At 37.6% G+C, this 25,476-nt stretch overlaps 1 protein-coding gene across 2 annotated transcripts; it reads left to right on the top strand.

The window, feature by feature from the left end:
- LOC137403798 (heme transporter FLVCR2-like) lies at positions 1 to 24,529 on the top strand. Of its 2 annotated transcripts, none has more exons than XM_068089848.1 (14): positions 1 to 75; positions 304 to 386; positions 1,823 to 1,966; positions 4,925 to 5,057; positions 5,471 to 5,649; positions 5,928 to 6,069; positions 18,561 to 18,698; positions 19,845 to 19,912; positions 20,519 to 20,637; positions 21,396 to 21,506; positions 22,567 to 22,672; positions 23,469 to 23,595; positions 23,750 to 23,799; positions 24,227 to 24,529. In XM_068089848.1, exons 1-14 carry the CDS (start codon positions 57 to 59, stop codon positions 24,266 to 24,268), a joined length of 1,461 nt encoding a protein of 486 aa, XP_067945949.1. In that variant the 5' UTR covers positions 1 to 56; the 3' UTR covers positions 24,269 to 24,529. The 2 variants fall into 2 exon arrangements, with proteins under 2 accessions (XP_067945949.1, XP_067945950.1); XM_068089849.1 differs by having other exon boundaries at positions 19,845 to 19,916; positions 20,547 to 20,637.
- The last annotated feature ends 947 nt before the right edge of the window (positions 24,530 to 25,476 follow it).

The raw sequence follows: 25,476 nt of genomic DNA, 5'->3' as shown, positions 1-25,476 counted from the left end.
GATAGCTGAGATAACAGTCCATAGTGGTTACACTGCTACTAGGAGCATAGCTACTTATGAGGATGGCAACATTTGGTATGTGATACTTTACCTTTATTATTGAGATAGCCAAGCAACTTGCAAACTGTTTTTGCCAAGCAAACTTATCAGTTTAAGGATGGTGGTAATTAATTTTTATATTTTGTTCATCCATCCTCTCATTTTTTTTGCATGAAAGTCACACTTCCTCTCGGTAATTTAAAACAAGGCAGCAGAGTTGTTGGTTGCTAATGTTTTTATTTTCTTTGATCATATGCTGAACAGCGGCGGAAAGCAATGGTGAGAAAGATCTAGTAGCAGACAACAAGGAATCTTTAGAAAAATCTAACGGCCAGTCGGAGACAAGAGTAAGTATAAGTATGTAGATATCTGTAGATACCTGCAGTATGTTGTAAAACAGCAAATGACAGCGTAGTAGGGCTGTATGCAGAATGTCTGGTAACACAGCATACGATAAGTGCATATTTGGCTTACTGACCAATAGAACTAATGGGAAAGTTTCTCTTGTATTTGTTACAACTAGTAAAATACAAGCAATTGATTAGCATGTGCTCTAGTTAAAAGTGTTCTGACAGTGTGGAAGCACCTAGTCTATGGAAGCACCAAGTCAAAAGAATCAATGCGAGTTTAACTCTATTATTAAACACATTTACTTGAAATAAAACGTTACTGAGCAGCTTTACAGAATGTATGTATTTCTCATAGCCTTGTGGTAGTACAGTCAGATATCATTTTTATGTTAGCAAATTCCACACTTGAACAAAGACAGATGTGTCAACCGTAGCAGATGGTTGTTGGGCATACCCGCTACAACTCTGTTCATCAAATATATTTGGTTGTTAATCCCAGCTTCCTGTTCATAGCTTCTAAATAAAATGTTTTATGAGATAAATTAATTGTGATTCAGTACTTGGTACAAATTACAATAAAGATTGATTATGGAAGCTTGAGCTGAAAAGCAAACAGCGAGCATTATATCAAAAGCCCAAGTGTTTTACCTTTACTTAAAATGTTTAGCATGGCTCAGACTAACTCTACCTGCACATCTGACATCTTAACTCCGCCTCCTTATCTAGCAACTTAGCTCCACTTCCAGATCCAGCATCTCCACTTCAACTCTATATCTGACTTTGTAACTCCACCCCATGTCTCGCAACTTAATCTCACCCTCATATCTGGCATGTTAACTCTACCTTCTTTTCTGACCTTTTAATCCCACCACCATAACTGGCATATTAACTATACTCCCATATCTGTCATCCTGACTTCACCACCATAACTGGCATATTAACTATACTCCCATATCTGTCATCCTGACTTCACTCCCATATCTGGCATTTCAACTCCACCCCCATATCTGGCATCTTAATTCTACCCCATATCTGGCATCTTGACTCCATATCCATATTTGTCATCTGAACTCTACCCCATATCTGGCATCTTAACTCCATGTCCATATTTGTCATCTGAACTCTACCTCATATCTGGCATCTTAACTCCATATCCATATTTGTCATCTGAACTCTACCCCATATCTGGCATCTTAACTCCATATCCATATTTGTCATCTGATCTCTACTACCCCATATCTGGTATCTTACTCCATATCCATATTTGTCATCTGAACTCTACCACATATCTGGCATCTTAACTCAATATCCATATCTGGCATCTTAACTTCACTCCATATCTTGCATTGTTTATAGGTTTGAATATATTATTTGAAAATGTTTTTGCAGGTTAGTGTAATCCTTTACACTGGAATATGTATTTATACCCACAGGTATATGCAAGGAGATGGCTCATACTAGGACTATTCTGTTTGTACACAATGACTAATGCCTATCAATGGATTCATCTCAACATAATATTTGATGTCCTCAAAGTCTACTATAATGAAAGCTTGCCTGGTGACGATGATCAGCAGGTACTGTCAAGTGTCTGTTTTCTATCTGTAGGTGTAGCAACTAAAGAGGAAAGCATATTGCAGTAGTTGCTAGCTACTAGTTCAAGTAGTATTCTTGTAAACTATTTGTTTGTTTTTTTACTTTATTCTTGTCAGTGTATTACAATTACTGATGACCTACAAAATTAGGATAATCTTCCAATGAGTGACAGAGGTTGTTCATAAAGGCGATTATAAAACTGTTCACATCATACAGGTCGTATGTTGCAAGCAGGTATATTTTACACCAATTCTTTTTACAAAAAACGGACTGAATGCTCAACATTGAACGGGTAGTGAAAAACAACTTATAAATATCGATGGGTGATGTAGCTTCTATTGGCTGTTTTACCATGTATTCTCAAATTAGCAAACTGGCTACTTTGTGTAAATTAAGCTAGCATATTGCTAAACTTACTATGGTAAAAGCCATTATGTCTGCTGAGCCATAAGACATCAAGCCAGCTCTCTGAGTAACGTTACAAACCACACAACATTGGTATGAGTACTTCAGCTCATGTAATAACTATGAACATGATTAATCCATTGTATTAAAAGTAGCCAGTTTTGTTTAATAGGTTAGCTTGCATATTCTAGAGCCTTCTCCAACCTTATACCAATGGTTCCAAACCTCACTCAGAACCACTGTGAAATGAATTTTTTGGTTCTAAACCTTTATCGCTATAACTAGACACACGACAGACTTACAGACCAACAGACACACAGACCAACAGACCAATGACAAACACTGATATTTATATAGACAGTAGATAAAAAGTTGGATAAGAAAATGATATGTTAGGAAAAAACCTTCCATTTTTCGGGATGAGAATATTTTTTTGAATGCTAACAAAGCATTGTTACAAGTCGCCGGTGATGCAAAATAACATTAAAAAATACAAGTATTTTGCTTACAACCTTTTAAAAGCAAGTGTTCCAACTGCAATCTTTTGCCTTTTCATGTGTTACCTTCATATTTCTTGTAAAATTCCCCTTGGAACACTACGTATTGTGGAGGCCTGCCTGTCCCTCCCTGGATGACTAAACATGGTGGAGGCCTGCCTGTCCCTCCCTGGATCACTATACATTGTGGAGGCCTGCCTGTCCCTCCCTGGATCACTATACATTCTGGAGGCCTGTCTCTCCTTGGATCACTATACATTGTGGAGGCCTGCCTGTCCCTCCCTGGATCACTATACATGTACATTCTGGAGGCCTGCCTGTCCCTCCCTGGATAACTGTGTATTGTAGACCTGTCCTTGTAAACCTTGGGCTATCATTCAGATAACGCTTTTAAACACTATAAAATTCACCCCTTGTTTACTTTATCAATTATATAATTGATAGAGTAAACAAGGGGTGAATTTTATAGTGTTTAAAAGCGTTATCTGAATGATAGCCCAAGGTTTACAAGGACAGTGAATGCAACATGGATAAATCAAATAGCACCAAACTCCAAGCCTCTGACCATGGCCTACAAATAAAAATACTTAGTTGGCTGTTTTTAGATTATCTTTGCCTACTCTGGAGGGTATGCATGATAAAAGAAATTTGTGTTGTGACATGACGCCATATAATTTTACTGTGTGCTAGTAAACAGACAGCTAAATCATAGCTATCTTTCAGCCTTCTTATAACTATAATTAAAACCGAAAAGATTATTTGAGGTATTCTCCATTTTAAATATTAGTAGTTACTTTAAATTGTATCCACCACTCTCTCCATTCATAAGTTTTCATAATTCAACAATAAAATATAATTTCTATATATTTGAATCTTTGAAATGAGTGGCTTTCATTAGATTGGTTACAAATTTTATTCTAACTCATTTTATCTAAAATCAGATTCATTTGAGATTTGTTTAAGGGGCCATTGAAGGGGTCATTTAAGAGGTCACACAGATTCTTAGTTAATAAAAGTGACTTGTGAATCAATGTTAAATTGTCAGAAATAATAAAGTGCAGTATGCATGTCAAAACCTTTATTATTCTGTTACAGTAGCAGTTGTTTTAAATGTACCAGCCTTCACAACAATCGCAAAATTCTGTACATGCACTTCAGGAAACTCAAATATTGACCAGTATGGGGTCTAAGCAAATAAAATTGGTTATGCCATATTGTTCTCTTTGTTTTGAGCTCATCCATAAACATGGAGTTATCCGGTACATACGACTTTCCATAGCGCGCCATAGCTTCCATAGCTTTCCATTTGAATACTGAGCATACACTGAACACATTGGTTACAAGCCAAACGTTTGGTTTCCATAGTCTACATACATTAAGCTATTTATTAAGATCTCAGGCTAGGGCTTTTAATAGTACACGCAATCTACTGTCTACTGCCTATCAACCCTACTTGGTTATCACCTAATCCAATCAAAACAAAAACTACTGTAGCTCTACAATTGTGAGAGTTACTGAATTGGAATCTCAACACCTCATGTGTCCTATACAATCACGTATCCCCTTCTCGTAAGAAATATGAAAGCACCCCAAGATTTGAGACCATATTTACAATAATCCTTGTGAAAGTGAATGCATATCCACTACGGAAGATATTTCCTTGATTAGATTCTTGCTATATTTGCGAAAGTTTTAAAGTGTTGAGATGGACACAATTGGAACTCAAAAGCCATATACATACTTTCCACACATACCTTCTACACATGCTCCCTACACATACTCTCTATGCATACCCTCCACACATACCCTCTACACATTCCTTAAAGCACACATACCCTCACCACTTACCATCTACACATCCCTTTAAAGCACACGTACCCTCCATGCTCACCCTCTACACATTCCCTAAAGCACACGTACTCTCACCACTTACCCTCTGCACATCCCTTAAAGCACACATACCCTCTATAGGTACACCTCTCACACATACCCTCTCTCTTTTGTTTTCACAGTCGCCCCTTCCATGTTTTTTTTCAGAGCTTGGCTATAGACTGGCTGTCAATGGTTTTCATGCTGGCCTACATTCCTCTCATATTTCCAGTCACTTGGCTCCTTGACAGGAAAGGTCTTCGTGTGATTGCACTTCTTGGAACCTTCCTTAACGCATTAGGTGAGCTCTATTCTGTCCTGCAGAAATCCTTGTTGAGAAGCACAACTTAAAATGATTTGTAATGCAACCTGTAGTTAATCTAGATACTTAGCTGGTAGGTACAGATGTAAGTACAGATGTAAGTACAGATGTAACAATGAGAATCACAAATTGTGTTAATGCAAAAGAAATCACAACTATCTTTTTTTACAGTTTTTTTTTTTCATAATAGCTTACGCATCAATAGATGCATCAACGGATGCATCTATTTATGTGTCAGCGCATGGTTGACACATCAAACATGCGCTGACACATCAACTATGCATTCACACATGGCTTTTTCACCATAATGCAAACATAAGTTTATATCATCTCAATAGAGTTTATGCAGATTTTTTAGAATAAATGTCCAAGTGAATATTCAACTGTTTAAGGGGCGTGGATAAAATGCACCGCTGTTGCATCCGACAGATTTATGGTTCTCATGGCTGCACAGACTGTCTGCTCTATAGCCCAAGTTTTCATCTTAGGAATGCCAGCAAGGGTTGCTGCCGTGTGGTTTGGGCCTGATCAGGTCTCTACTGCAACGTCTCTTGGTGTGTTTGGTAACCAGGTAAAAATCTCTGTTTATGAGTAGCAATGTTTCTGAACCAAAACTGCTCTATTGTATTGAAGAAGTTATCTACTTTTTCCTCCAAATGCTACATGTATATTGGCACTGAATGCTTCTTTCTAGATAAAGTTAGAATGATAGAACAATTATTCCAACTTTGTACAAACTGCGTTACATTCTATATGTGTGAGAATTCAAAGGAACCTTTTTATGCTGACTTAGCATAATAATACCGGCATCATATAAACACTATTGCAAAGGAAAATACTCTGATTTAGCTAGGAACTGCTGTCGGATTCGTCCTCCCTCCTTACGTTGTGAAAGTACATGAAGATCTGAGTATTACTGGAAGAAGTCTGAGCTACTTATTTTACGGGGGAGCTGGATACACCACCCTATTATTCATATTGGTCCTATTCCGTAAGAATACTTACTCATATTAGACAATATAGGTAGCTTTCTTTGAAAAATTGTGGTTTATTTAATAAAAGTGATACAGGCTTCTATACCTGCATATGTGGAGGAGAAGGTACTTACATGTATGCTTCATGTATTGCTTCAATATTAGATTTCAGAGAAATAAAATCTACCAGGCTTAAGATATTAGTGTTAAGCTGTAATCAAAGTTAGTCGTGATTTCATCTCGCGTATTCACATGTATATTAACATACTGTATATTAACATGTATTGACATGTATTGGCATGTATTGACATGTAATGACATTTTTTTACATGTATTGGCATGTATCGACATGTTTTGACATGTATTGACATATATTGACATGTTTACAGCTGCGATTTATGTAAGTGAATCTTTCTCTAGTAGAATTATTACATACTAGAAGTACAAAGACATTGTTTGCATACTTTATAAAATACTAAACGAACACACGTCCTTTTCCGGGTAATAAAATGCCTCTGCACAGAAATTTATTATTATTTAGCATATACAACATTTACGATCATGACTTTTAAACTTCATATCATAAGAGAAGTGTTTTGTGCAGTTCAAATAAATTAAAAGAAAAACCAAAAGAACTGTGAAGGTGCTTAAATGTGAATAATTAGCAAGATATGGCTATAGATAAAGTATGTTTTGGTACAATGATTACAATGTAAAGTGATGTGATACTGATACATTTAAATGAACTGATAAAACAAAATATAAATCACAAATTTGTTGAATTAATAATAACAAAAACTACATAGAAGAGTGTCTATAAAAAGGTTACTGTTGCTGCAGATTCGATCCATCAAAATTTTAAAAATGACGAAACTGGTACTTCTCAATATTCAATACTGGCACCACCGTAAAATGAGATATCGAAATTAAATACATCAGTAAAGCATGTGATAGTACTTGTCGGACCGAGCCAAAAGACAATGTAGAGGAAATTTCCACTCGAGAATCTTTATTTAAACGTGTGTTTGTGTTACAATTTTTAGCAAGTGCCTTTTGCAATGACAGAAAATGAAAGATTGAAATCGTTTCATTACAGTGTCATTACAGTTGCACTGGAACAGAATATTTTAAATTGAAATGACAAAATGGAGAATTACAAATAGGAAAAGAAGAGCAAATGCAAGAAGTAATATCAATAATCAATAATATTAACTCATAAAAACTGTCCATATGTAGCTTTAATCGCGAAAAGAATCCCATAGATGAGATTAGTAAGATGAGTACAGATTAGCCATGTAGTTAGGAGTGTGTGTTTGCATGCCTGCAATCGGCGCGAGTTCTATACTAAAAATGTGGGGAGCTTTCGCGCTAGGTTTTAATCGCTATGACAGGAAACAAAAGATAAGCAAAAGACAAAAAACAAACAATGAGAACTATATATATATATTATCTTTATATATATATAATGTATAGAATGTATCTATATATATATATATATATATATATATCTATAGATACGGGACAGATAGCGCAGTTGGTAAGGTATCGGGACCGTGATCCTTATGTCCTCGGTTCAAACCCCTACAACTGCACTTTTCTGGTGGTCCTCAGACAAGACCCTTGCTTGTATAACGTCTACAACCTCTATGATGAGTACAATTACCAAAGCCATGCCGGCTCGGATGGCGCCCGGTCCAGCAAGGTCCGCGCTGCCTGTAGCTGAACCAGAACAAGGCAGTGAAAAATGGGCTACTGGTTCAAAACGGGTGAATCTGATTTGAACTGATAACACGGACCTCATGCAGTGCTACTTTATGAGTGAACCTCAAAAGTGAGGCTACATGGGAAGGATGCGTCAACTGTGGATAAACATGCGCCCTGAATTGCCACTAACCGCTAAGCAACTTGTAGCTCAGAGGAGTAACATAATCAAGCAGCATCTCATATCGGAACTTGAGCTAGATGAAATTAGGGAACAGTTCACCCAAGTAACCTCAACCAACGAGAAGTGCATATCAACACACACTGTCACGCATACACGATCATGTGTTGACTCACAGGTTGAAGAAGACATGCACTTGGACCTTGACCCAAGGGTGAGAGAGCTTGCGGAAAATATCCTCAACAAGATGTCAGCTGCTAATGATTATGGAAGCAGGGTACCACTACGAAGTGTTAGCAAGGCCATACTTAAGAGGCTGTTAGAAGACATTAACTTGGCACTGGAGTCGATCTCAACTGGATCAATCAGTGAGACTAATGCTTTAATCTACAGTACAGCAACCGTCATCTTGGAGGAGATGGATATTAAGCCACTGCCAACAAGGCTTTAAGCCATTCCATCCTGGCAGCTGAGGCTACAAAATAAGATCAAGGACTTGCGCAAGAAAGTTAGTAGGCTCAGTGAGAGATCTAACCACAGTTTGGAGCGTCCAAAAAGGGAAGCCACAATAAAAATAAGGGATAACAAAAGGGATAACAATAGAATGAACAAACTGTTCATCAATAATCCATCTAGAGTGTATTCCCAGTTCAAAGGTGAACTGCAGAGGCCAATGCCTGAGCCTCCCCAATCTAGCACTTCAAAGTTTTGGAAGGACATCTGGGAGAAAGAGACTACTCATAACACCACTGCAAATTGGCTGAAGAGGCTTAAAGAGAGCCATCAACACACAATGGCTCAGCAAGGAATCACCATCAGCAAAGAGGACATCAAGTGCAGAGCAGGGCAGCACCTGGCCATGACATGATTCAAGCCTTCTGGTTAAAGAAATTGACATCACTTCACACTAGAATGGCTAAGCAGATGGAATGCCTAATAGAACAAGGTGACCATCCAGAATGGCTGACCAAAGGACGAACTGTACTTCTGATAAAAGATCCAAAGCAGGGGCTGATTCCCAAAAACTATCGACCAATAACGTGCTTGCCCACCACCTGGAAACTGCTCTCAGAAATAGTTGCAGACAAACTGGAAGGGCACATGAGTCACTATATGACCAGTGTTCAGAAAGGAATTGGGCGCAACACCCGAAGAGCCAAACATCAGTTACTGGTGGATCAGACGGTCTGTCAAGACAGCAGGAGAAGGCAAACCAATCTTGCCATGGCTTGGATTGACTACAAAAAGGCCTATGACTCAATTCCCCATAGTTGGATAATTGAGTGCCTCAGTATGTACAATGTTCACCCTGCTCTTGAGGCATTCATCAAGATGTTATGACCAAATGGAAGACGGAACTGGAGGCTAATGGCAAAAAGCTGGCGAGTGTAAAAATTAAGCGAGGCATCTATCAAGGTGACTCCTTATCACCGCTGCTCTTCTGCATGTGCTTAAACCCTCTAAGCAATATGCTGGAAGAGACTCAATATGGGTACCAGTTTAAGAGTGGCACCAAGATAAACCACCTCTTCTACATGGACGATATCAAGCTGTACGCTAACAAAAAAAGGGACATTGATTCGCTAATAACCTCACTCAGGTATACAGCAAAGACATCTGAATGACTTTCGGTGTTGAGAAATGTGGAAGGCTAATTCTTAAGAAAGGCCATTCTATGCTCACAGATGGCCTAGGAATGCCAAATGGTACCATCAAAGATATAGAAAAAGGGTACAAGTACTTGGGGATTATGCAAAGCAACATCAACCACGAAGCCGCGGTACATCACAAAGCCATTACCAAATACAAGAAACGCCTTCGGCAGCTCTTACAGAGCCAGCTCAATACCAAGAACCAAGTCATTGCAATAAATACCTACGCACTGCCAGTAAGAAGATATCCAGCAGGCATAATAAAGTGGACTGAGGAAGCCATCAAAAAACCAGATATAGCAACTTGTAAACTGCTGACCATGCATGGAGCACTCCACCCAAAATCTGATACTGCTAGATTGTATCTTGATAGGAAAGATTGCGGTAGGGGACTCAAAAGTGTACAGCATACAGTGAAAAAGGAGGAGCAAAGCATCAAAGCATATGCAGCCTCTCTGGCCATTTCAGATAAGTTGCTAGCTGAACTTCAATCGGCTGCTCTTACAACAGACCTTCATCCTGATGATGAGGAAATTGACTGGCACATGAAACCTCTTCATGGTGCTTGCTACCAACAAATATCTAAGGTTGGCGATCTTCACCAGACATACATGTATATGTGGCTGAACAAAGGAAACCTAACGGCCAATACAGAGTCGCTAATCATGGCAGCCCAGGTGCAAGTGCTCCCAACAATTCAACTCCAAACGAAAATCTATCACACTGTGCAAAGATGCACCTGAGACTATCCAACACATCATCAGTGGATGCAAGCAGCTAGCAGGAAACGCATACACTGAGCGGCATAATCATGTCGCAGGCATTGTTTATAGAAGTCTATGTGATGAGTATGGCCTTAATAAACCACAACACTGGTGGGAAGCTCCTGGTAAGGTGAATGAAAATGACCGCGCTAAGATCCTCTGGGACTTCTACATCCAAACTGACAAGCATGTCCTAGCAAACCAACCAGATATAGTGGTGGTAGACAAGGAGAACAAGAGGGCTACTACAATAGATATAGCAGTACCCAATGACTACAATATAGTCAGCAAAGAAAAAGAAAAGGTAGAGAAATATCTCCCTCTTGGAGAAGAAATTGAAAAATGCTGGAATGTAAGAACGACTGTAATCCCAGTAGTCATTGGGGCACTGGGGGCAATAACACCGGCGCATAAAATGTGGCTTGCCCAAATACCAACAACAATCAACTCAGGTGAGTTGCAGAAAAGTGCACTATTGGGAACAGCTAAGACCTTGAGGCGACTGCTCAAACTCCCAGGTCTCTAGTAGGAGAACTGAGTTAGAGCAGAACTTACCACCCATACGGGGTATCCGGGGTGAGGAAACAATTTTATATATATATATATATATATATATTAGTAAGACAGATAGTTTGCATTGAATAATAATTAAATGTACACTTTTACAAGTTTGTCCGCAACTTGGGCTACAATGCCAAACTCAAGCTATGGTATCTGATCAGAGTTACATTTCCAAGAACTGTTTTTGAGCAGAGAGGGGATAGTTTCCATATTTTAAAAACTTTGCTCATGTAAAACAACTATTAGAGCTCACATAACTAACCAATGATCTACTATACATAAACTTTGATGAGCCAATCATAAAATTGCAAGTACAGACAACTAGGTACAAATGGCAGCCGATCAGTTTTTACGTTTATGAAGAAGTTTCCACATTTAATCATTGATAGTAAAGCTGTTAAAGATAACAATGTCATTGAATTTTTTGATGCATTTGTCTATCATAAGTAGAAAATATCAACCCTTTTTTGCCATTATATATAGCAATTTTGTAACCTGTTGTCATGCAAGTGCCAAGTATTACTGGTACTTTGCCAACAAACATTATGCTTTTTAGCTAAAGCTTTATACAAGCTAATATTATATAGTACTGTCTCATTATAGCTATTAATAATGCTTGTAGCTTTTTACAAAGCTTTTCTATGACCAAACACATAAATACTTGGGTTTTCTGTTATCAAATCAGTTGTCTCTGGAGTGTGCAATAAACCATTTCTCTAATTTAATACTCTATTTAATTACTTCTGTGCAGAAACATAACAGAAGCTAATTGGCGACAAGGATTTCTCTTTTGAACAGTTACAAAGAGTTTTGTTCAGATTTTATCATTGATAAAATCGATACAAAGAGTTCTAGTTTATTACAAGAGTAACTGTTCAAAATTGCACCACTACAATGGCAGAAGTAGCAGACCTGATCAAACTAATGCAGAAGCAGCAGGAGGACCAGAGACAGCAGCAAGAGGAGCAGAGAAAGCAGCAAGAAGAGCATAGACAACAGCAGCATGAGGAGTTCAAGCAGCAACAAGAGGAATACAGACGTCAGCAAGATGAAAGAATGGAGGAGAATAAGAAACTGATGGAGCTACTACTACAAAACCTACAACGGAAACAAGAAACAGCTGCAACCGCTGTTCCAGCCTTCCCAGGTTTTGACCCAACAGCAGAGCTACTAACAGATTACATAGACAGATTCAACACATTCATTGCAGCAAATTCTATTCATCAAGACAAGATTGCTGGCACTTTTCTCACCAACCAACAGCCTACACTCTACAAGCAGCTTAGTAATATGGCAGCTCAGCTTTCAACACCCAAGCAGATCAACGACCTCAACATGGATGAAATACTGGAATTTCTCAAAGACCAGTATGACCCTAAGCGCTTCATTGTTAGAGAGCGTTACAAGTATTGGAGTGACATGCAGAGGAAACCTGGAGAAACTATTCAAGAGTTAGCTGCCAGAATTCGTCAGGATGCAACTACATGTGCCTTCATAGACATTACAGATCCATTAGATGAGGCTCTCAGAACAAGATTTATCTGCTCTGTAAACAATGAAGCAGTTCTAAAATCTCTCTTCAAGGTCAAGGACAATGAACTCAACTTCAACAAAGCTATACAGGTAGCACAGGAAACAGAAGAAGCAGCTAAAGTTGCCAAAGAGACAGTTTATGGAAACTCGTCTAAAGTCAACAAGGTTGCTCAACAGAAATCAAGATACAAACCAATCCAGAAAAACAACTCTACACCTGACAAGCAGAAGGAAGGAAAGCTATGCTACAGATGTGACCGAACTAACCATACAGCGGATGACTGCAGATTCAAAGCAGCCACCTGCAAACTTTGTTCTAAACAAGGTCACATAGAAAGAGCATGCAAGAAAAAGAAATCATCTGCAGCAGAAAAACCAGTAAAGATGATAGAATGCACATCAACCAAGATGGTGAAACTTGCTGAAAACATCAAACTGGAGGGAGACAACTTCACACTTGAACTGGACACTGGAGCATGTGACAACTTCATCTGTAAATCAATATGGGAGAAGCTAGGAAAGCCAAACCTAAAACCTACTACAGTTAACTACAAATCAGCCTCAGGACATCTCATAGAGACGCTTGGCAGATGTGAGCTAACTGCCCAATTGGATGCACAGAAAGAAGTCAGACTACCATTTGTGATTAGTGCTGTACAAGATCTCAACCTACTAGGAAGAACTGCTATACAGCAACTAGGCATCTCTATTGATGACAAGCTACAACAGAACCTTGTATCAACAATCACAGAGAACCAGCCAGATGGGAGGTTACAAATCAAGAGTAAAGAGATGTGCAAAGAATTTCCAGAAATATTCAAAGACGAGCTAGGATGTCTCAAGAACTTTGAACTAGAGATAAACTTCAAACCTTCAACAAAGCCAGTCTTCTGCCGACCCAGACCAGTTCCTATTGCCTTGACAGAAGAGCTCAACCAAGCATACGAAGCAGGTGTAGCTAAAGGCATATGGGAACCAACTCAATTCAACCAGTATGGAACACCAGTTGTACCTGTACGCAAATCTACAACAGGTCAAGCTGCAGGGAAGATCAGAGTATGTGGAGACTACTCCAAGACTATCAATAATCAGCTAGAAACACATAGGAAACCTATCCCACTACCAGAAGATCTAATCAGAAAACTAGGTGGAGGCTATTGCTACACAAAGATTGATTTAGCAGATGCCTACAATCAAATATTGTTGGCACCAGAAAGTCAACGACGACTAGCACTATCAACACACCGAGGAGTACTACTACAGAAGAGGTTGCCCTTTGGCATAAGCTCAGCACCAGGGTATTTTCAAGAAATCATGGAGCAACTGACACAAGACCTCCCAGGAGTAGCAGTATACCTAGATGATATACTAGTGAGTGGAGCCAATGCAGAGAGCCATCTACAAAACTTACGTCGACTTCTTCAAAGATTAGAAGAAAGAGGGCTCAGATGTAGAAAAGACAAGTGCTGTTTTGTTCAACCTACAGTAGAGTATCTGGGACACAAACTCACTTCAAAGGGAATCACTAAAGGAAAGAAGGCAGATGCAGTACAACAGATGTCAGTCCCAACAGACTTAACTCAGCTAAGATCTTTCTTAGGAGCTACACAATTCTACAGCAAGTTCATACCCAATCTGTCACAACTCACAGGACCATTGCACAAACTGACACGCAAAGGAGAGACCTGGAAGTGGGGCACTGAACAAGAAAAGAGCTTCAACAAACTGAAAGATATGCTATCAACTGATAGTGTCTTAGCACACTTCAACCCAAATCTTGACATTGGAATCTCATGTGATGCTTCAGAAACTGGACTGGGAGCTGTACTATTTCATCGTTATCCTGATGGAAGTGAGAGGCCAATGTTTCAAAAACACTGACCAGCACACAGAGGAAATATGGACAAATACAAAAAGAAGCTCTCTCAATCATATTTGCTCTAAAGAAGTATCACCAGTACCTGTATGGTCGACGGTTTATCTTGGTAACTGACCACAGACCTCTTCTCACACTTCTAGGACCTACCAAAGGAGTTCCAGCTCTAGCAGCCAACAGACTAGCAAGATGGGCACTGGTACTAAATCAGTATGACTACACCATAGAATACAGATCTACCCAGCATCATCAAAATGCAGATGTCCTCTCAAGACTGCCAGTTGGACCTGATAAAGAGTTTGATGCAAGAGAAGATGAGGATGATGTTGATACAGTATGCACTATTCACACTATTGGACAACAGCTCAACTCTACAGACTACAATGTTCTAGCAAAGGAGACAAAGAAAGACCCAACACTAGCCACAGTAATGCGCTACACAGCAGAAGGATGGCCTGGTAACAAAGAGATGAAGGAGACTCAGCTGTCACTCTTCCACAAGATCTCAGATTCACTTTCTATCACTGAAGGTTGTCTTCTATATGGCAACAGAGTAGTCATTCCTGTCAAGTTACAACAGGAAGTATTAAAGATCCTTCACCTTGGACACTTTGGAAGGGAAAGAATGAAGAAGCTAGCTCGAACTGCTGTCTATTGGCCTCGCATTGACTCTGATATAGAGGAGACAAGCCGACAGTGCACTGCCTGTGCTGAACACCAGAAGCTTCCACAGAAGTATCCTATACATCCCTGGATGCTACCTGAGAAGCCATGGAGTCGTCTTCACTTAGATCATGCAGTGAACTTCATGGGCAGCCAATGGCTAGTGATGATAGATGCCTACTCAAAGTATCCATGCATACACAGGACGTCATCTACTTCTACCAGAGCTACCACAGACATCTTAGAGGAGATATTCGCACACTTTGGATACCCTCACACCATAGTCACTGACAATGCTACCAGCTTCACCTCAGGAGAGTTTCAGCAGTGGTGTCAAGAGAGAAGCATTGTTCACCTCACTGGAGCACCCTACCATCCAGCTACAAATGGCGCAGCTGAAAGACTAGTACAATCCTTCAAACAAGCCATGAAGAAATCGTCACTCTCACCTAAATCTGCACTACAACAGTTCCTGATGCACTATAGAAGGACACCACTTCCTACAGGATACTCTCCCAGTCAGCTGCTGAATGGAAGACAGATGAGATGCAAGATTGACACCCTATTGCCATCACCCGCACACATAGCACAGTTTCATCAATCCAGAGAAGTCAACCGATCGGCAGAAAAGACAGTTAACAAGATACACAGCTACAATCTTGGAGCACCATGCTATGCCTTGTATCATGGACCTAGACGCAACAGACAACCTAGATGGGTTCCAGTCATTGTTACTAAGATATATGGAACTCGTAGTCTCAATGTCAAAGTGGTACCAAAGGGACCTACTTGGAGAAGACATGTTGAACAACTCAGACCAAAATACTCAACAGAAGAAGATCAAGACCCTGGAGATAAACCTGATATAACAGAGGAGACAAAACTGCAACTACCAGCCCCTACAACTGTAACAGAGCAACCTCCGTCTAGAAGAAGACCACGCAACCCTCGTCTACCTGATGGAGATGAGTATAGCAGAGACAAACCCCGAAGGTCTAAGAGAACCAGAAAGAACCTTTAGCTTAGTGAGGAGGTGTCATGCAAGTGCCAAGTATTACTGGTACTTTGCCAACAAACATTATGCTTTTTAGCTAAAGCTTTATACAAGCTAATATTATATAGTACTGTCTCATTGTAGCTATTAATAATGCTTGTGGCTTTTTACAAAGCTTTTCTATGACCAAACACATAAATACTTGGGTTTTCTGTTATCAAATCAGTTGTCTCTGGAGTGTGCAATAAACCATTTCTCTAATTTAATACTCTATTTAATTGCTTCTGTGCAGAAACATAACACCTGTAAAACTCTTTCTTAAGAAGGTCTTCTGAAGCAAAACTGCTCTATTGGTTAAAAGAAGTTACTCTTTTTTTCTCCAAATGTTACATGTATATTGGCACTGAACTCCTCTTTCTAAACCCAGTAAAAATCATAGAACAATGATTCCATCCTTGTACAAAATGTGTTACATTTTATGTGTAAGAAGAATTCAAAGGAAATTTTCTCATGCTGACATAACATAACAAAGCCGGCATGATATAAACACCGTTGCAAAGGGAGATACTCTGATTCAGTAGAGCTGAAGCACTAATAAGTAAAGTTTGTTATTTAAAACCGTTTGAGAATTACACTCAGTACTTAAATAAAAAGTTTGTGTTATTTTTATTCATCAGAAAAACATATATTTGCTACTCAATGAACTGATCTGTAAAAATATATATGTAGTTCTGCTGTGACATCTTAGCGTGACGAGATTTGTATTTGTTGTGACGGTCGGTCTTTGCATGCCTTCTATCGCTACAAAACCCGTGATCACTCCTTTACTTTAGTAGTGGTTCAACGCACTACACGCGCAACAACTTCTATTTTACTGACTAGCCTTGTTATTAGCTGAAAGCAGTCATCATCAGAGTGAAATTGGGATCTGAGACCAGCAGATATGCCGGCTAAAACTAAAGACCTTTGTGAACTCCTCTGTTCCTTTAATAATGCATGTGTTATCACATGCATATCACTACTTCGAGCGTGTTTACAACCATTGACTAGCTATCTGGGAGGCTAGTGAGTTGTGTAACAACCTGGTCCACTTCATTAGTGTTAGCTTTGAGTGCTACGATTTTATCCATTGTGCTGTTCATATCCTAAAGTTGATGTTGCATAGACATCCCTTTATTCATTACACTTTTGATGTATTGTTTGTTTAAACATCTGTAATGGTTAGAGTGTCGAAGTGAGCACTCAACTTGTCCCATGCCACTTTGCCAGTTTGACATTCAGTGATCAGATAGGTAGGGCTGTCACTTACCGATTACACTATGTGAGAGAAAGCCTGAATAGACTTCTTCTCATACACGGTCTGGGTGGTTTCACCAGGACCAGTGGTCAGAATAGTTGATTGACTTACATAACTAAACAAGTCCTTTGCTGTAAGGAGCCATATGAGTTTAAACTTCAATGTGGAGAAGTTGTCGGTAGTGAGCTTTTATCAAACATGATCACCGATGTGTGGAGCCTTAGTTAATTGGGTAACCTCTAACCTGTTGTTTAGTTACGATCGTAGTTGGATTAGACCCACTCAAGTTTAAACAACTCCATAGACACACAACGTCTTGCAAAGCATCACGCGATACAAGAAATTAAAACACTGTATGCATGAGCAAATAACTCCCAATAAATCAGCGAGCAACAAATAATACTATACATTTATAGTTTTATTTGCTGCTTTATACATTAGAATATTACCATGAAAATAATTTTAAAAGCTAAATTAATTACACTCAATTAAATATTAAAGTTAATTAATTACAATTAGACAAATTAAATTAAATAGGAAAATTTACATAATGCATAATCATTATACTCCCAGCTTATAAAATAATATTTTTATAAAGCGATTGAGTTTTTGAAGAAAAAAATTAAAATTATCACTTCAATATTTACTGGGAGCAAAAAGAAAGATTAAAAGGCGGTAATCGTTTAGCATGCAACAGATACCGGAAAGGAATGCAATGAAAGACATTACACTTTGTTAATAATTGCCAGTCTTAAATTTATTCAATTATAAAAAGCTCAAGGAAAACTAATGTCATTAACCTTACAAAATAGCGTTACATTTGGAGTTATCAGAGCTTTTCATTGTATTATATAAAGGTATAGTAGATCTTTCTTTTCATAGATTTGCTTGTTATTTCCAAAAATCATTTCTTTTGTTTCTATAGATTTAGAAGGTTATTAATTTAGCATCATGCATACAAATAAGCTACTAGTTGTGCTATGATTGTGGCGACAAGAATGAGGCATCAAGTATTATAAGACAACCTAGTCTCTTGTTCCACATAGTGTTATGAACTAACTAGATTTCATAAATGGTCCATCAATGTTTTACCTCCTACTTCCTTGCTGTGAAGAAAGTCTTGGTGTTTAGAGTTGAAAGTTTTAAACAAGATATAAATTTCTATTACTGTAATGACATAAACCTCTTAAATAAAAAGCGTTTTGTTTGATGATAAAAATGTATTTTAAGCAGTTTCTGTTTAAGCCACAGCGTAAATAATTGCCATAGCAAATGCAATGTTTTAGTATTTCAAAAAGAGCCGAGTATGCCACCAAGTTTGGCTCAGCAGAAGATCGTGGAAGCGGCAGCGCATGAAAACTACTTGGCATCCTTGAAACGACTTGTTAAAAACTCTCCATTTAACATTCTCGTCATAACGTATGGTGAGTAGATAATTTATTATCTGTACTCATAGTGAACATTGGTAGTTAGCTTTACACTCAGTAGAGCTTTCTAGTTGTCTGTACTCATAGTACACATTTCTAGTTACCGGTACACACAGTAAAGCTTCTCAGTTGTTTATACTCATAGTACATGTTGTAAGTTGTCTGTACTCATTATAAAGCATATTAGTTTGGCAATATGAATAGCGGTTCTTTGACATTGACAGGATTTTTAATGTATGTTTAATTTTTTTATTCGGTTTAATATGTTTAAAATAACAGCAACCAAACGAAATCTGGTGTGAAGGTTAAAAGTTCATAAAATGCTCTGTTGGTTTTAACTGCATTACTAAAGCGCACGACCTTTTTCATATTTATTATTATAATACCTTCATCATATTTATTATTATAGTACCTTTATCATATTTATTATAATACCAGTATTATGGATAGTCTAATCAGAAGTTTAGAGGGTTGATCACATAGTTTGTTGCTAACTGATTCTAAAGCAACTGCAAGCACTGGTGTATTCAACACATACATGTAGATCTAATGTTATATTAACTATGTCTATTGTGTTCGGGTTTGTTTAAAGTCCTTTTTAACGGCTCATTTCTATTTGGCTAAATATGATGTTAATAAACACCATTTTCACATTAGTGGTGCCATAGCAACTATTTGTAAAACTTCTAAAAGGTACAACTTCACCGCTCACTATACAGCCAGCCCAAACAGTATTAAACAGTAGCAAGTTTGTAGAGAGCAAAATGGAATAAAATTAGCATGCATGCTTTACTTTTCTCATGTTATAACACTACTTTGCTATAATGCTATATTGTTATAGCTCTTCGATGCTATGATGATATAATGCTATAATGCTGTAACACTAATATAATGTAATAAAATGCTATGATTCCATCATGATTTAATGCTACCTTGCTATAACGTTATCTTGCTCTAATGATATCTCGCTATAATGCTATCTTGCTCTAATGCTATCTTGCTATAATGCTACTATGCTACAAAGACATACTTCTATCTTAGTTGCAATACATTATAGTTGTGATGCTACATTGCTATAATACCAAAGTAAATAATATTGTAATTTTATAATTTTACAATGCCAATCTGAACTGACTGTTACAGGTTTGAACGTTGGAGTTTATTACGCCTTGAGCACCCTGCTTAATCCTATCATTCTAGGCTTCTTCAAGGTAAGTTGTAGGTGTTGTGGTATAGTGTCACTTAATAAGTTATAAGTGTTGAGGTATGCTGTCACTAGGTAAGTTGTAAATGTTGTGGTATGATGTCAATAGGTAAGTTGTAGGTGTTGGGGTAAGGTGTCACCAAGTAAGTGTAGGTGTTGTGGTAAGGTATCACTTGGTAAGTTGTAGGTGTTGAGGTATGGTGTGGCATGTTAGGTTGAGAGCGGGGTGACATGATTTCAAGCACTCTTTGTATTGATGATGTATTTTAGGAAATGAGTCAGAAAAACTTGCATGTATGTCAGATTAAACTAATAAGTGAATGTTGTTCTGACGTGAGAAACAACTTCAAAAGCATAAGGATGAAAATCTCCTGTTATTCAATTTTAAAAGCTGTGATGAAACATGAAAGGCTTTTCTTTTAAACTAATTTTCCTAGACGGAGCTTGATTCTACATTCAAGTAACCAGCATGACAGAAAAATTGACAGATATCTAGTAGTTTTAAAATTCTTACTGCCAATTTAATGTAGTATAAAGTCTACCTGATTAGTAAGAGGAAAGTAGAAGTGACGGTATGCTGTTGTCATACAGCTGCTTACGCCTTTCTTCACAGGAAGATGATTACAAAGACATACAAACAGACTGCGGCTGGATAGGACTAACTCTTGTCATTGCTGGGCTTCTTGGCGCTGTCCTCGGTGGAATCTGGCTTGATAAAACTAAACTCTTTAAGTAAGCTATTTCACTCGAATAATGGTAGTCTCAGAAAATCGTAGTGTGGAAGCATAGGTTTTCTGATATTCCTTTTTAATAATCTATGCAAATATTTTAATAATATCTGTCTGTAAAAGCGATGGGATAATCAAATTCCCATATACTGATCTGAACTATATACATCATTATATATTTGCAATATGTTCTATACAAGATATACTATACATTGTTATAACTTTAAATAATTTACAAATTGCTATTTTAGTTCATACTACTGCATCAGACTCTGCATGTTGTAATATTACGGTGATGATTGATAACAACAGTCAAACACATTGTCATGGTTTCTCAATCAAATAGAGAACCTTTAAACCACTTTTCATAGATTGTCAATCTAACACAGACTATTGAGCAACTTGTTACAAGTTGTCAACCAAACAGAAAACTTTTAAACAACTTGTCATAGATTTGTTAGCTAAATAAAAAAGCTTTAACCAATTTTATATAGATTGTCAATCAAACGGACAATCTTTAAACAACTTGTCATGGATGGTCAATCAAATTAAATATGCTTAAAATGTCGCTTACAGTGTTGGTGAAAAACCTGAACTTTGAACATAGCAGCATTTATGTAATTGCAGCTTAATACGCATCCAAACCAGTTTGTATAATCATGATTATTTTCAGTATGATTTACATCCAACACACATTTGAAGGAGATTTGAGTTGATCAACTTTACAAGGTCACATATTTCTGTCTAAATTTATGTTCTTAGAGTGACGACAGCTGCCATATATGCTCTCACCTTTGTCTGCACATTAGCCTTCACCTTCACCCTGTACCTCAATAAAATATGGGTAGTTTACATCACCTCAGGCCTTGTCGGGTAAGAATAAGACAAATATTTGTTTGATTATTTCTTGAGGATCGCATCTGACATTGATTTTCTGCTTAAAGTCAATTTTTTATAATGTCACTACCATCAAACACAAGAATGTGAGATTTAGAAAAAGTACTTAAGCAAAGTGAAGTTGCTATTAAGTTTACTCAGAATAATTTTGCCGATTTCTGAGTATTATTAATATAATAGACAACAAAATATAAAATTCATTTAGACAACGAATCTCGGACACCTCTAAAGCATAAAACTGTCATTAAAATTTTTATTTGTCAGTTATTAAACTTTTTTTCTATTCATATAAAGTCTGGAGAAATCCTTGTTGTTAGTTTATAAAACTTACTAGGCCTACTTAAGTAAACTACAAAGCACAGTTTCAAAATAAAACTATCAATCTTTATGATATCAAAGAAATAATTTCCGACTTTAATAAAGCCAAGTAGAAGAAGACATCTGATACAGACTATGAAGGTGATGGTACATACTTAAGATCTCCTACACTAATCACTCTAACGGGGTAGATAGTGCCATTCAAAGATGACTGTGCGTTGGGGGTTTTTCTTGTCTAGCACCACAAATTCTGTCTGGTTTGTTCACATTGGTTTATTTGCATCAATAATTTCAAGGTTACTCCCAGGTATATTATTTCGTAATTCTATTTTAACTGGTATGTACATGTACAATAGCTAGTAACTCTATGTCAAAATGTATGTATTAATTCAATGGTAATGTGTATGCCCATGTATATTAGCTAGTAACTAGGTTAAATAGAGTTGTAAAAATAAAAGGTTGTAAAAGTTAAATAGAGTTGTATAACTAACAGGTTGTAAAGGTCAAGTAGGATGTAGAGTTTTGTGTAGTTTCTAAAGAGCATTGATACAAAGAACATATTTTTCCATAAACATACTATACAAGTTGTTAAGTATTTGTGTTCATTTATGTTGAAAGACTATGCCAACATAACGGCTGTGGGATAACCAGTGGGCAATAGCTCTTAATCAATAGTATATTTACCAACTGTAAAACCACGCACTTTTTTTCCATTCAGGTTTTTTATGACCGGATATCTTCCAGTAGGGTTTGAATTTGCAGCTGAGTTGACGTATCCAGAGTCTGAGGGAACTTCATCTGGTCTGCTAAATGCCTCTGCCCAGGTATGCTTCAAGTCTTCTAAACATATAGGATTCCAGGATCACTAAAAATCTTTGCAAACTGCTAGGTCATTCCACAAACGTACTCACCATTAACTTCTTTTAAACCTTTAACCATGTCTGCATTTTATTGCTTAAGGTAGATTGTAAGTACTGTAGGTTTCAAGTACCTGAAATCTCATCACAATCAGTTTTTGCTATTAAATTAAGCTTTCTGTAGAAAAAAAAGACTTGCATTTATTAAGTACTGTTGTGATCTACGTGCATTTATTATTAAACAGTGTTATGATACTAGTATTAAATCAACTGTGAGCAGTATTTGTACTTATGGAGTTGCCTTCTCTTAGCAATAAAAGCAGTAAATGAAGGGTAGTTCCCATACAGGTCACAAATATTAGCAACCGGCCAGTCAGACTACCGCGATGATAACATGAGAACCTATTCTCTACATACAGCTGGCATTGATTACAACAGTTGTACCCCCATCAACAATTTTTAAACTGTGCTGCCTTTATTCAATAGGCAGCACAGTTTTATGTGTTGTGTAAAAAAGTTCTAAATAAGGCACTGGTATTACAAGCAACAAAATTGTATTTTATTTGTAAGAAAACTAACAACTAGTTGTCTTTAATATGAACGCAAGACTTTTGTAGGCTAAACTTTCCAATACCAGTTACCAACAGGCTTGAATTATGTCCATAAAAATGGCTGACAAAATATTACTGCCAGATAGGGACTATTGATCAACTTATTATACATGCCATCATAACTTTTGAATGGTTATATTATACAATTTTAGATGTTTGGGATCATCCTAACACTGTCTATGGGGGCGCTAATGAGGCTGAAAGGTGGTGAGAGAGAAAACATACGGAATGCTTTGCTTGTGGCTTGTGGAATACTACTTGGGGGTGGAGCTCTGACAAGTAAATTTGGCAACTATTTATTTAGACATAGACCGATTTCAGAGCAGCTACTGCTCATGAAAACTGTAATATCACCTGTTCATGGAATCTCAATAACTGTGATAGCCTGCAATCACTGCTAATACAAAGTATTACTTTTCTGACATCGTTTTAGTTGCAATACGGAATAACCTTTACCGACAAAGAGCAGAGAAAGATGACAAGGTAGACTAAAGGTTTCATATGTATGCAAGAAGAGTTGACCTATTGACCTGTATGAGCTGTAAATATATCCAACTGCTAAACCGGGTTCAGTTTAAAGCCTAATGAAATCAGAAAGTAGCCATCTTGTTTCATTATTTGCTTTTTTAAATCTTTTTACTGAAGTTTGGTTACCACGTTGCAGATTGTTAACACCAGACTTTTGTACAGTAAACGCCCCTACAGCGTAAATATTTGTTGTGTAATGCGGAGCTTTTACATAATTCATTTACATTCCGTAAAATGTACATCATAAGAGGTTTATGTTATAGAAGCGTCTATTGTATTTGTATTTTTGTAACCTGGAGTGAGTTCAGCAAACTGACCCATACATTCATGTTTAGTACCAGGCCACCACTAAGAGTAAATGTTGGCGTGTTTTTATATTCAGGATGGGAAGACAGAAGGATCTGAGAAAGTAACATCCAGCTAAGAAGCGGTAGTCATCTCTAACTTGAGTGAACGGATCTATCATCATAGCAGTAAAATAGGAAGCTTGTTTAACTATTCAAAGTGTTTTTTCATATAAAGAACAAATATATAAACTAGCCAAGTTGGTATTTTTGTAGCTTTATGGATTAACAGAATGTCTATAAATAGATTTCAGACACGAGGTCATTACGGAGTGTTTTAATATAGCGGATACAATGATGGTTTTTTGTTGAAAACACTATGTTCTTTTATGCTGCCGATATTTTAGTGTACCTAGGCTTTGTCCAGGAGCTGTTAATAAAACAAGCAATGTCCTTGGACTTTATCCCGAGGTCGTTTATAAAACAAATAAACTCAGTCTAGCTCAGTCAACCAAAGTGAACAGACGCTCATATATTATACGAAGCAAAATACAGACATTAAGTTGGCGACTAGAGGAAAATATATTATCGTGGTGCTAGACTTATAAACTTAGTGACAATTAACTAGTTATACACTGTAGGCTCTGTTTGTTTGCTGCGCTGTTGTGAACTGTCTGATCATGGCTACTGCTCGTAATGCTGTTTCGTTGTTCTCCGGGAAAGTGGAGATGTTTATTGAATAGTTGGAGAGTTACTTTGTAATACACAACATTGACAACAACCAGCAGAAACACATACTGATAATGGAACTGTCTGAAGCACGATATGAGACGCTGTCAAACCTCACATCTCCTCAGAGGACGATCGAGAAAGATTCTCTATGTGTATAATGGCATAGCTAAGTGCATAATGAGCCGTGAGACAGCTGTTAGGCTGTCTCTTTTGCCATATAGTGATAATGTTGTGTTTAATGTTTTGCCTGATAATTCCTATGATGATATTAATTGTTTTTTCTGAATTTTCCATGGGCTGGGTAAACTGAAAGGTTGCAAAGTGAAATTTCACATTGATTCTAGTGTGTAACCAGTGGACCAAACTCTGCGGATGACACCTTTAAGACTTAGGGATAAACTGAAATGCAAACTAAAGTCTCTGATGGCTGATGGCGTCATAGAATGCCCTGCAGGTGTCCCATCGGGCTGGAGCAGTCGGCTTGTGCATGTCATGAAGGACTATGATGAGATCAGAACAACTGTCAATATGCGTCAGGTGAATAGAGCAATTATTTGCAAACGCCATCCTATTCCTACTACAAAAGAGATGCTAGCCAATTTGGAGGGTTGGAATA

Source organism: Watersipora subatra, chromosome 9 (genome assembly GCF_963576615.1).
Source record: "Watersipora subatra chromosome 9, tzWatSuba1.1, whole genome shotgun sequence".
Taxonomy (NCBI): Eukaryota; Metazoa; Bryozoa; class Gymnolaemata; order Cheilostomatida; family Watersiporidae; genus Watersipora; species Watersipora subatra.
This window is presented reverse-complemented; position numbering and strand designations above follow the sequence as displayed.

Coding starts and splice junctions, on each gene's coding strand:
- LOC137403798 (XM_068089848.1), top strand. Junction 20,638..21,395: donor GATAAAACTAAACTCTTTAA/GTAAGCTATTTC, acceptor TTATGTTCTTAG/AGTGACGACAGCTGCCATAT. Junction 23,800..24,226: donor GAGCAGAGAAAGATGACAAG/GTAGACTAAAGG, acceptor TTTTATATTCAG/GATGGGAAGACAGAAGGATC.